Source organism: Emydura macquarii, unplaced genomic scaffold, assembly GCF_026122565.2.
Source record: "Emydura macquarii macquarii isolate MOO-44397 ecotype Brisbane River unplaced genomic scaffold, CSIRO-AGI_Emac_v2 contig_1254, whole genome shotgun sequence".
Lineage (NCBI taxonomy): Eukaryota > Metazoa > Chordata > Testudines > Chelidae > Emydura > Emydura macquarii.
Genome location: NW_027131391.1, coordinates 4554507 through 4567501, shown reverse-complemented (window position 1 = coordinate 4567501; position 12995 = coordinate 4554507). Strand labels below are relative to the sequence as shown.

The 12995-nt window shown below is 43.5% G+C and overlaps 1 protein-coding gene across 2 annotated transcripts in view; it reads left to right on the top strand.

The window, feature by feature from the left end:
• Positions 1–4693: 4693 nt before the first annotated feature.
• Positions 4694–12995, top strand: part of FBXW8 (F-box and WD repeat domain containing 8) — a 66495-nt gene continuing 58193 nt past the window's right edge. For both annotated transcript variants that reach the window (XM_067550147.1, XM_067550146.1), the window contains exons 1-2: positions 4694–5488; positions 9678–9782. In XM_067550147.1, the coding sequence (XP_067406248.1) occupies positions 5105–5488; positions 9678–9782 (489 nt within the window). In that variant the 5' untranslated portion in view covers positions 4694–5104. The remainder of the gene's footprint in view (positions 5489–9677; positions 9783–12995) is intronic.

The following is a 12995-nucleotide window of genomic DNA, read 5'->3' as shown; positions in this document are numbered from 1 at the left end:
AATGCCCTTAAGGTTGGCCCCAGCCTTAGAGACCGTTCTTCCCTACCGCCCAAGGGCCAGCTCCATCCCTGGTGTAAATCTGTTGCTTTCAGTGGAATTAGGCCAGAGGTGAGTTGGTAACCGAGGCTCTGAGCCGCTTCAGATGCAGAAGAATAATTCAGGCTCATTTTTAACGAAAAAGTCCCTCTTTTCAGTAACAGATTCCTCCTGTTACCGTGGCAGCTTTGTAATCTCAAAGGCTGTCCCTGTGCAAACCCTTTGGTCGCGTGGTTTGTAACTACAAGACGCACATTTTCAGTAGGCTGAGACTTGCCATAATAGCTCTCAACCTGAACATAGGGGCGAGGGTAAACTCAACGACTCGTGGGCTTTCTGCGTTAGAGGACTCCCTCAAAATGAGGGCTTGGAATCCAACCGGCTTCTCTGGGTTTTGTTCATTATTTTTTAATTGGGTTTTGTAAAAAACATACACAGCAGCATGCGGCAAAGAAAAAAGAAGCGAGTAATTGCTGAAGCTGCCAGTAGAGCAGAACTAAGCAGCAGCAACTGCAGCTGAGTGGTGAACAAATGAGGAGTATAAGTATATTGGAGTATCCAGCGCCACAGAGAGAGAATTGTTGGTGTCATCATCTACACTCATTTAACACACAACTTTGCAAACAATTAGTCCTCAGTTAAAATCCATTGTTTTACTCATTTCAACAAACATAATGTTGCTAATTTTTAAAAGGATTATTTTGCTATAAAAGGGACAGGAACGTGCACCTATACTGTAATTTGAAATCCATCCAAAGGATCAGATTTACTGAGGATTTTCTGTTGTTTGATTTTGTTTTTACCTGGTTTCAGAGGGCAGGTGCAATGGTCAGATTTACACTAGTCTGTGCAGCTGCACGTCCTGAAGCAAATGGTAAGTGCCTTGGCCTACTTTCAGTGCTAGATTTCAGTCTACAACTGAAGATTGTAGTCTTTAAAAAGCAAATGAAGTGTGGATTATTAATCACACCGAGAGAGCATTTTTTCCTACCAAAAAACTCAATTGAAGACATATTCAGGATGGAGCTGGGAAGTTCCCAGGATTCCCAGTGCAGAGTTCAGGCCCAGTGGGATATTTTGGTATTTCCACCCATCCACAGTTGGGTGGTATGGGAGTCATTTCCTGATGAGAGTTCCATATAGTGCCCGCAAAAGGAAAATCTGTTTTAGAATCAGGAAACTCATTGGTAAATCTGTGGGTTGTGTTGTATCTTTCTGACCAGCTGATCAGTTTAAAGACAAACTCTTTATTAAGACTGGAAGCTATGTACAGAAATCAAGTAATGGAACTTCCTATTAGTCTTTGGCTGCAGCCTGGGACTGTCCTCTCCTGGGCTCCTTTGTTTTTGCTCCCAGCAGGAAGTTTGTCATAGGAAACCCCAAGACTGCATGAAGAGTATCTAAGGAACTGTAAAAACAATGAGAGTCCTGTAGCACCTTAAAGACTAACAAATTTCTGTGGGCACAGTTCTAAGGAACTGTGGCATCTTTAAGCCTCCTGGAGGTCCTACGCTAAAGCATGGGATGAAAGATTGTCTCCTCCACAAACCTGGAGATGACTTAGAATATTCAAGGAAATTTCAAGAATCTTGGTGCATCTGTGCAGGGCCAGGGCATTTGTGAAGAGTCCCAGTGTTTCTGCACCACTCACCTGGCCACCCCTTTCTTCCATGACAGTGCTCCTGGCCAGCCAGTATATCCATTCCCTTTTCACAGAATTTTCTCTTTTCTTCATAAGTAAGACTGATCATATTTGGACTGATCTGGCCAGTTCTGCGCGGGCAGATTTATGACTGAATGGGACAAATTCCATATCGTCTTTGGCAGAGGTGCAGTCAGTTTTGTTCAGGGGCATTCTGGATGTACTCTTGTAGCTTCAGGCATTTTCCTGCAAGCTGAACCCATGCCTCTCATGGCTAGTAAAATGAAGCAGGGAAGTACAAAGTCTGATGCTGGTTCAGATAGTTAATGTCCGTTTCCTTCAAAAGAGAATTCATTAGGACCCTGTTCAAGAAAATGTTTCCTGGAGAACAAAACATACACGGGATGGCTATGGTCCCATCAGTGTTCAGATGACAGCAGCTCTATGTCTATTTGAACTAAGCCCAAATGATGCAATGTCTTTCCCAGTAGCCTGGCCATGACAGGAAATGGATGACAGGAAACTAGCTGATGCTTCATCCAAGCAAGATGGATGCTGGTTCACTGGAAAAACATCTACAGTGTATGACATGGTTGATTTCTGGCCCTGTGACTGAGAAGGTTTGCTGGTCTCTTGTCAGTAGCGTTTGCAGTTGAGGGATATTCCTGGATCCTAGATTGCTTCTGGAGCCTCAGATCCCACCAGTGGCCAGAGGTGCCCTTTTTAATGAGCTAGGGACAAGAGTTGCAACCATTTATCTTTGATGTTGCCCTTGGCAGTGATCCATACCTTTTATGAACTCCTGCTTAGATTACTAGACTGTACTCTGTGTACTGAAGACCACTGGTCAAAATCTCTGCTGATGTAAATGGAAAAAACTCCAATTTAGTCAAATCAGCTGCACCCATTTAGACCAGTGGAGAATTTATCCCCATTATGACAGTGTGCAGGCTACCCCTTTGAGATCATTTGGAAGAACTCTGAGGCCCACTGCTTAGCAGGAGGGGTCACAAGGAGCACATTACACCAGTGTTTCATCTATTGCACTGGCTTCCGGGTGCAATTCAGCGCACTAATATTCTGTCTATTTAGATACAGCCCCCATCACCATGGTATATGAATGCTTCACAATAATGTGAAAATAGAACTAATAAAACTAATAACAATCTCTCTCTGTATTGGTTTATAGCAGTGGTTCCCAACCTTTTTGGCTCGAGGGCTACAGATATCACTTTTACAACCATGAAGGGCCACCTGTCTCTGCAAGCAGCCTTCCCCCCCCCCCGTCCCCCCGAACTGCAGCCAGAGGGAAGGAGGCTTCGCTGATCTCCCATCCCCCTGGCTGCAGCAGGGAAACTACACATCCCCTAGCCCTGTGCGCTCCACCTGGGTCCCTAGGCAGTGGCTCCCTTCTGCAGCCATGGGGATGTAAGATCAGTGCTCCCCTCCCTCTGGCTCCAGCAGGGACCCCAGCACCTAGGGACCCAGGCAGAGTGCTTTGCTGTACTCCCTGCTACAGCCAGGGGGAGGGGAGAGCTGACCTCCTGTTCCCTTGGCTACAGCAAGGAGCCTGCACCAGTCTTTTAGCTCTGCCCCAATGTGCTCTGCCTGAGTCCTTAGGCAGTAGCTCCCTTCTGCAGCCAGCAGGAGGGGAGCTATGGGCCACTTTGAAGGCTCCTGTGGGCCACTTTTGGCCCCCAGGCCACAGGTTGGGAACCACTGGTTTATAGTTTTATATTCACAGATGTAGGTGCAGTTGTTGTGTGGAGTCTGTGTGTGAAGGGGAAGAAAGTGCAGAAAAGTTAAGATGAAGAAACCAATTTTACATTTAGTTTGACTCATGGTTGTTATCTGTGGCAAGAGACAGGCTGTATCTGAACGTCCTCTCTCCTACATTGGGGTGCCTGCCCTGATTGCGCTATCGTTTTATTGTTCTGGTGGGACACAGCTGTTTTAGGAAGTCACCATGGTCATGGAGGGAGAGGCGTTTCTCAGGTAGTTAGAGCCAATCCTATGCAGTGCTTTGTATATGAGGACAGAGTCTGACCTGCACTCTATATTCAATGGGGAACTAATTCAGAGGGCAGGACGCTGAAGTAATGTGCTCACCGCATCCTGTGTTGCTAAACATGCAGGCTCAGGCTGCTGTGTTTGTACCATTTGGAGCTTTTTCAGGATCTGTGGCTTCATTCCTAGAGATAATGAGTTGTAATAATCAAGGCTGGAAATCATGAAAGCATCCATCACTATGGCCTCATCTGTGTCCAATAGGATGAAGAACAATGTTCTGGCCAGTTGCATTTGGAATTGGATGTTTTTTGCCATCCTGGCTATTTGGGCATGCAGTACTATCCAAGCGTTCTAAAAGACCCCACGGCTACAGATTGACACATCATGCTGGTGCTCTGCGATCAGCACTAGTTACTCTTGTAAAAATCAGTATTATAATTGGCTTATTTAAATATAGTGTACAACCCTTTGCCTGGTTATTGCTGAAATATGGGACAAAGAGCCTCTTATATTGACTTGATCCAGGAAGGGGGAGACAAGGAACTGAATAAGGGTTGTCTCTTAAAATGAGGGACAGACAGTCACCCTATTACAAACGTTAAGTTATATTTTTATTGTTTTTAGCACAGTCGCCGGGCCTGGAATCAGGATCAGGGCCTCCTTGAGCTGGGCACTGCAGAGAGATGTTAAATACACAGTCCCTGCCCCAAAGAGCTTACATTGCCGAGTCCTGGTTCTTGCACATTGGTCGTCCTTGGGGCTTCGCAGGCACACGAGGGTCTGCCTGTTGTGGGACCAATCGCAGGATCAGGGCCTACCTGTAGGGATCCCGCGGGTGTAACTCTTCTCCTGGGGAGTGAGCGGCTAATTCCACGTGTCAGCCTCTGCGGGATCAGGGCTAATAATGGGATAATTGCAGGGATAAGAACAAAGCCAGGACAGGACATCCGGCAGGGGTGACTGCAGACTGCAGTACAGGGGCGTGCGATGTGCGGGGACTGTTACACGAGACAACAGCTGGACCCCGCCGATAGCCCGGCGGCCGGCCCCGCGCTGGTGTCTGTAGGCGGGCTTCGGGGATCCATTAACCGCGTGCCTGGTGTCCGCTTCATTGGCTGCCGAAGGGCCAGATCCGGAGCGGAGCGGAGCTCCTCTTGACCGCGGAGGCCTTTCAGCGTCTGCTGGGAGGAGGACTGAGGACCCCGCCCCCGTCCCCGGCGCGGCTCGCTGGTGGCGAGGAGGCTGCGGGGGGAAGGGGTAGGAACCTTCGCACGGCGGAACTGAGTTGCAGCGGCCGCAGTGTCGGACCCGGCCTGGATTCCGCGCGTGCGCAGCCAGCCGCGGGGTTGCCGGGATGGGCCTGGCCGGCCGCGCTGGGCTGAGGTGAGCTGAGCTGAGGTGACTGGGCCGCCCGCCATGGCGGCGGGGCCGGCCGAGCTGGAGCTTTTCCGCCGCCGCTGGCGGGCCGAGCTGGCCGGGGCCCGCCAACAAGGGACGAAGCGACGGCGGACGGCGGAACTGGGAGGGAGCCCGAGCCGCCGGGAGCCCGTCTCCGGCTGGAGCAGCTGCGGGGGGGTCCCGCTGGCCGCGCCCCGAGACGGCGGCGGTGAGGAGGAGCGGCGGGAGGCCGGGTACTTCGCACTGGCCCGGAACCTGCTGGACGGGAGGGCCCCGGGGGCCCGGAGCCGCCGCCACCGTCAGCCCCGCCCGGGCCCGCTCCCGCCCGCTCAACCCGCCGCTGCCGAGCCCGAGGGCGGCGGAGACAACAACGACCTGCTGGGGCAGCTCATCCGGGACCTGGTACGGGACACACACCCCGGGCCCCTCTCGCCCGTCCGTCCGTCATCATCCCCCGCGACCCAGTCCGTCCGTCTGTCTGTGCCGCCTCTTCTCCCGCGGCCTTCTGTCCGTCCGTCCGCCGCGCCCGGCCTCTCCATCTCCTCTCGCTTCCGTCTGCAGCTCCTTATTTGCTTCCCTCTGCCGAGCCGTTCTCTGCCCCTTGTCGCCCCCAGATCCTCGTTCCCTGTCTCTTGCTCCCAGGCCTATTCGTGGTCCCCCTCATCCGCCCAGCTCCTCATTGCCCACCCGGGGCCTCTTCCTAATCCTCTGTTTGTCTCCTTATCCCCTTCCCCCCATTGCCTCCCCCTGCCTCTTCTGGACTCGAGCTCCTCATTACCTCCCCTCATTACAACTCTCCTTCCCTCCCCCTCTTCTGCTCCTCTCCTGTGGTTTGAGCAAGAGCTGGGCGCCTTGTCCTGTGCCGGGACTCACTGTGCGGGGTGTGCGGCCGGCCGGGGGAAGCTCAGGGCTGGAGCCTCTGGCAGGCTCACTGCTCTGGCTGCTGCTGGAGCTGTTCAGGCTCCTTCCCTCCTATTTCTTTCATCTCCTGCTGTCAACCAAAACGCCAAGATCCTCTCAGTCCAGGCGCTCCCATGACTGTGGGCCAGGCTGGCCTGGGGAAACAATAAGAAGATTTTATTTTATTTTCTATACCAGAAACTTTTGTAAAATGTTATGCGATAACACTAACATAAAAGTAGCTTCTTGTTGTTTTGCGGCACCTCATTTTGCCTTCTAACTTCATAAAAGGCCTATATATTTTAAATTTACCTCCAGTGTACAGAATAGCTCCATTCTATATCTGCTATCTTCAGAAATTAATAATTCACAGGAAGTAGACCTATACAATTCTGTTTTTCCCTTTATTGTTTTGGTTTAGCTGGCATGGAGGTTCATGTCAGTGAAAAATTTGTGGTTATGTAGGACCATGAACAGACTGGACCTGCCATGTCCAGTGTTGCTTGTTGGCAATTTTGTTACCAATGGCCCATATAAGTTTATTTTAAAAATTTAATCTTAAACTTTAAAATATGTTCAAATTCATGAAACTGGAAAGGATGTGTGATAGGATACATTTATATGGGGGAAAAAATCACTTCTGATCACTATTGCGTAGTTGGATCTGTGTAGGTGGACCCTTGTATCGTTGTTAATACTCCATTGACTTTAGTGGGACTCGGCACAAGTGCACTTGTAAGATCAAGGCCTAAATCTTTAAATTAGGACCTGAAGTGATGACCCCTTTCACCATAATCTTGGATCCATAGTTGGAGATGAGGAAAAGGAAGAAGAATGATAACAAGAAATATTCTCTCCTGAATCCCACATCAGTCCATTTGAAAGGATAATCTATTACTTTTTGGCACAAAACTGACAGTACCCCAGATCGAAATCCTTGTCACTTCTGAGTTGTATATTCCTTTAAAAAACGCATGCACACACACAAAATCTTGGAAGATTCATAGAAGCACTTGACTAATGACTAGAATCTTTAGTAAAACAAAACTTTATATGGCTACCCTCAGAAGGAGTTACTATTTATTCTTCTTTAATAACAAAATTTGAAAAAGCATTATACTGAATATGTATTGAACCATTTCTCTGTGGTGGGATTAGGAAGGCTAGTGTGTAAATACTTTTAATTGTGGCCACTGAGGTTTTAGTTACTCTTAGCCTATTTTAACTTTGCTTCTGAATACATGGACTCTTCATAGCAGCTCTTTTTAACATCAAAATGTTTGCTCATCAGTGTTATGGTAGGGTTGCAGTTTAACCTCTTTCTGTTAAATAAAATCAATTCTTTTCACTCAAGATAGTGGATGCTTAATTAGTTTGTCTGCACTTAGTATCTTGCTAAACTGTATCTCAGTGGAGAAGCTTTCCTGTCACCAAGAAACCAATATTAATTGTATAAATGAAGCAGTTAATTTGAAAGTAGTCCTAATTACAGTTCTGAACAAGTTAAAAGGTATTTGGATAAATCATTCTTGTGCTTTGTCTGCACTACAGGTTTTATTTACAGTGTGGAAGAAATTAGGGGGAAAAGCCCTTGCTTCTTACTAATTTAGCTATGATTAATTACTCTTTTCTTAAAAAAAAAATAAAAAGAGCAGATTATATTTCTGACAGCTAGGCACAAATTAATCTATTTACAGAATTAGTGCTCCATTAGCACACAGGAGTGCAAATCCCTCTCAGAGGGGATGGCAGTATTAGAGTTTTGGATTCATTCCAGTAGACTTTGACAGACCAGTGCTGACTTAATGTTACATTGTTCCTTTATGAGTTTTGTTTCATGTGCTGTGTTGAGTACTCTCCTAATGACAAATTATTTGTGGATTTTGATCATATGTACCATTGAACATGTATTCTGCTTGGCATCAGATACTAGGAGCTAACAGTTGTGCTATTTGTCACTGGAAAGGTGATTTTTTTTCTTGAATTGCAGTATTTAATTCTCGGTCTGATCTCTGACCCTGATGTTACAATGTGACCATATGGAAATATGCACTTCGGACCTAGAACATTTTTGGCTGTACTCAATTTGACTTAATTGGGGTGAGAAGCATTACTCTAAGTAAGCCCAGCATTACCCATTTTATTACTTTTTTGTTGTTGTTCTGTATTTCCTTTGTCAGGGCTGCAGAGGGCACGGACTAGAATGAGGAATTGGCAAGGATGGGGGTGATGTAGTATGAAGTAGAGGTGGTGAGGCAAGCTGTGCACTGCAGCAGTACTGGAGAACAGTCGTAGCTGAAGAATCAGAATATGCCTAACTTTGGCAGAGATGATGAATAAATGGGATGTATTTTGTTAGTTACACTTCAATAGTTATTTTAAGAGTGAGATGTAATGAAGATGTGTGAGAATCTTGACACCTTTGAGATGTAGATATTATAGAAACTAAAAAAAAAAAATCAGAGCAACATTTCAGAAGTAGGGAGTTTTCTTGAATGTTACAATTGTGCTAGTTCTGCCATTATTATAACATGAAACGTATCTGCAAATTTCAGTTAGGGTCGGCTTGTGTGTTAAGCATGAAGACTGAAGTTAAGAGTTGTGATTGGAAATAAGGGAATTTAAAACCTGCTTTAGCTGCAAATCTCAGTGCAACCTTATATGTAGAGTTATGCCTTCACAATACAGTAGCTGCAGCATGTAGAGGGATTTCTATTGTTTGCTTATACGGGAAGTAACTAACCTAGAAAAATCCTTTTTTTTTTTTTTCCCCCCTTTAAAAAGATCTGATTTGTGGTATTTACTCAAAGTTTAAAGAATTATTGTTTTAACATTTCTTCTGATAGGAACTGAATACTTTTAGGCATATAGAAAACCACCAAGTATAATCACATTTTGATCTATTCAATGAATAAAGATATTAGAATACTACATTTTTCACACATTGTAGTTAAAAACCTCTGATGTGAATGAATGTGCAGAGGGTATATGCTTTTAAAAAGCATTCATTTTAGACTTGTTGACAGTGAAGTTTTGAAAGGTTTTTTTTTTTTTAGAAACAAATGTCCTGTCTTCAAGACCCCTTTGTTTTTCGTTTTATAATTGAAATATTAAAATAAGTGTGCATGAATGTCAGGTATCTTCATGGCTGTCTGTTATTTCATGGCTTTTATTATTCAACTTTAAGCAAGCCAAAGACTGGAAAGCTCTAATTTCTGAGCATTAACGAATGACAAGGAAAATGTGTTCTATAGACCTGCTCATTGCAACCAGTATAATCGTATGGGTATAAAAAGAAAGTGTTGTTCAGGTAAACTAAGATTTGTGTTTTGTTCATGTTTATAACTCTTTCTTGTTCTGACTATAAACTCCAAATGAATCATCTAGATATTCCTTTAGTTCTCTTTTGATTGAGAGAGATGTTCCCAAATGGAACTAATGTGACTTACCTGATCTGACTGCTCTTCACTTTCATGCAGGTGTGACTGCCCGACTTTCTGTTATAGTAGGGTTGTAGGATAGGCACTCTCTGCTCTTCCGTCTGATTTAGCTACAACACCGAAATTACAAATAATCTCTCCTTGATTTTACTATGAGAATATTGCTCTAGTAACTGTCTTGCTACTAACAATGTGCAGTTTATTCATGCATTAGAAAAAGTCTAACAGTTTATTTTCCTTTTTCTTCTCAGAATGAAATAAATGAGGTTCCTTTCTTTGATATCCAGCTGCCTTATGAATTGGCATTAAAAATTTTTCAGTACCTGGGAAGGACTGAGCTGGGCAGATGTGCTCAGGTAAGCACTATCCAAGATTTGCTTGTCTCATCCCATTATAAGATCAGCGAGGGTGCTCACGGTGAAGCATTTCAGCTACTACACTGTGCAGTAGCCCTAAATGATGTTTTCCTTTCACCTGAGATTTAATATATAATTATTTACATATTAGACATTCTTTACATATTAGACATACTCCAGAAGCTGAAAATTGAAAACAATATTAAATGGATTTGTTGCAATGTACAGCTAACCAAAACATTAAAGAGTTGATAACAGCTCTAAAGGGACAGCATCAAAACTTTGACTAAAATAAATGTTTGCTTGGATTTTCAATTCCAGTCAATATAGTTGTTTATTAAAAAATGAGCATTTTCCTGCAGTGTTTGAAACACAGACAGTGCAGCCCTGACAGTCTGGAAATGAAACTGACATAAAATTGATTTCCTTCTGCAAACTGATATATAGAAAGTAAATAAACAGATTAGAGAAAAATGAAATCTTAACAATTCTGTCAGTTTTAGTAATTTAGTAATGTAATCTAGGCTGAAGATCTCTTTTCTGTTATTCTTTTATTTTTATTTTTTTTCAAATTTACCATATCTCTTTGAGGGATTGTAAACAGGTATTGTTACCAGCTTGTTCTCAGGAAAGTCCACACACTATGTATAGTTCAAACTCATATCCTTCCTGAGGTTTGGTTTTATTAACAAAGAATTGAGAATAATACTACAGAAAGTTACCTTGGCTGCCCCTAGGGTTTTTACCCAAAGACTGTTCAGCCCACACCCTTGATCTTCTCTTCAGGGAACCACTGTTGCCTCCTTTCCACCTAGATTGAATAATGAGCCACCTGCTTCACTGAATCAACAGAACCCACTTAGCAAATGCCAATTATCTTGGGGAATGTTAATAGGGTGGGGTGTTTCAGGCATTCACTGCCAACCTATTACATGGACACTGTCCATTGGTTTTGGGCCGGACGTTTAGGATTTGTGTCCCAATGTCCTGTAATCACAAAAAATCCACTAAAAACAGTCTTTTGGGGATGGACTTAAACATCCTCTGAAGTGTTTGCAACAGAAATGATGAAGCATTGTAGTAGTGCACAACTAACGAAAGCAAAACTGGTTTGTTGAATTAAATGCAAATAGTTACCAACCAGCATGAATGATTAAATTAGACATTTAACTTTTTTTTCACTTGGATGTTACACAACTAAGGATAGCTATTGTTTAAAATTTTTAACTTGACAGTGTCCCTTTAAAAATTACAAAAAAGTACCATTAGAAGAAAAAGATTAGCTCTTGCAAGAGTTCTGCTGTCTAAGAAAATTTTCTGTGGCATTACTTTATGCTAATGTGCTCTGTAGAAGGTGATGAAGTTTTCACATTTGCTCCTGTTTGTCAGCCATCCTATAAAAAAGGAACAGGGCTGCATTTCATAGTGGATTGCAAGTAGGTTAGAATAATTTTTCTGCATCTGTGAACAATTTATTTCGTGGTATAGTAGTAGTTGTAGGTGTTAGCTACCAAAAGGACTACCTTTTTTAATCCAATCTTAATGTTTTTTCTTTTATTCAAGCCCATTTTTAAGTTTTTTTTAACACTTAGAAGGTAAATGTGAGGTGTGGAAAATGTTCTTAGAAAAAGATGGGATATTATGTAGTGGCTAACATAGCTGAGCAACGGCTCAGTATTTTTCAAGGCTCTCAGAATGAAGTGAATATCCAAGCCTTTTAGTGCAGAACTGGCCTCTTTTAAGTGTTCAAATAAAAAGCAAAGCAATACAACTAAATACTGTTTTCATTTTTCTCTTGGTAATTGTGTTTTTGGGGAAAAAAAACCCCACCCTCTTCTGTTAAATGGAATGCCCTGCTGCTTTACAGTGTTACCGTAGAAAGGTTTTTTTATTGAGGCGCCTTGGGATTTTAGTGAAATTGGGCCAGTGAGTGGAATTGGCATCATGAACTATGCAAGTGCCTTTGGAGAAAACCTGTTTGCTTAGTTCTTTATGCCAAATTGGTAACTGACTAATGGTAAAATAGCCTCACTGCCGTCTCTCTTTGAGATTTAATCACAGCACAGACTGATTGGGAGAACTTTAATTTTACCTTGATTTCCTCCCCACCCCCACCAACCTCCGTTCTTTCCCACAGCTGCTCTTTGGTTTCTTAGAATTACTGCTATGAAAGGCAAAGGTGCCTGTATGGCCTTTTAGACACCATAAGGTCATGTGCATGATGTAAATTAATGGTGTCATCGGTTCCTGAACTCTTACAGGTTCACTGAGGTTGTGAATTATCCATAATGGCAGATGCTGGACAGCTGTTCTTTTCTGGTACATGATGGCGGCTGCATTTTGAGAAGTCACAAAATCTGCCTGTTCTTTCTCATATTGGTAGTGGATAGGAATGAGAAGAGGGGGGGCCCTTGGAACCTACACATGGGGCAGAGTTTTAAACAGTTTTTTTAAAAGTGTGATATTGAGGGCCTGATTCTGTAGATGTTTGTGAGTAATTTAGCTCATGCTAGTAGTTCCCGTTGACTTCCCTGCATTTGCAGAATCAGGCCCTTGCCTGACGACTGTGGGGCAGTGTGTCTGTGTTCTATAGAATGCTCTGTGAATTTTTGGTGCTATATAAAAGTTGTATAGTTACTTATAAGACAGCATTAGTCACTTTCATTTTGTGGTGTAAATACTCCTATCTGATGTGCATTGAAAGCTGTAGCTAGAATAGGGTTGAGTTTTGTTTGCAAATATGTCAGTGGGTGATTTTCTCGAAGTGTATTTATCACTAATGTCATGCTTTTCATCTTCAGAGTGACTTAGAAACACTAATCAATATAATTGTGTATTTGGGGCTATCACTGGAGGAACTGACTCTTGTATTCCAAGAGTGAAAGATCCTGTAAGACAAGAATTTTCAGTAACATGGTTTTGTGACTGTTGGAGTTAACTTGAATAATTGAGAACTATCTGGAATTGTTTGATAATACTTTGTATGAGATGTATAAAAAGCCACACGTGATTTGATATTGTGTCTCAGCTTTTTCACATACAGGTCTGAAGCATGGATGGATGGAACTTACCTGTTTCCTTATGTTCATTAAGCTAAACTCAAGCCAGGCAGTAGGATGAGAGAGGTGGTAGAGAAGCAGACAGTCAGAGATTTTCTGAACTTGATTTTTGGAGGGAACTGATAACTCTTGTTAATAACAGAAGCAGTTTCAG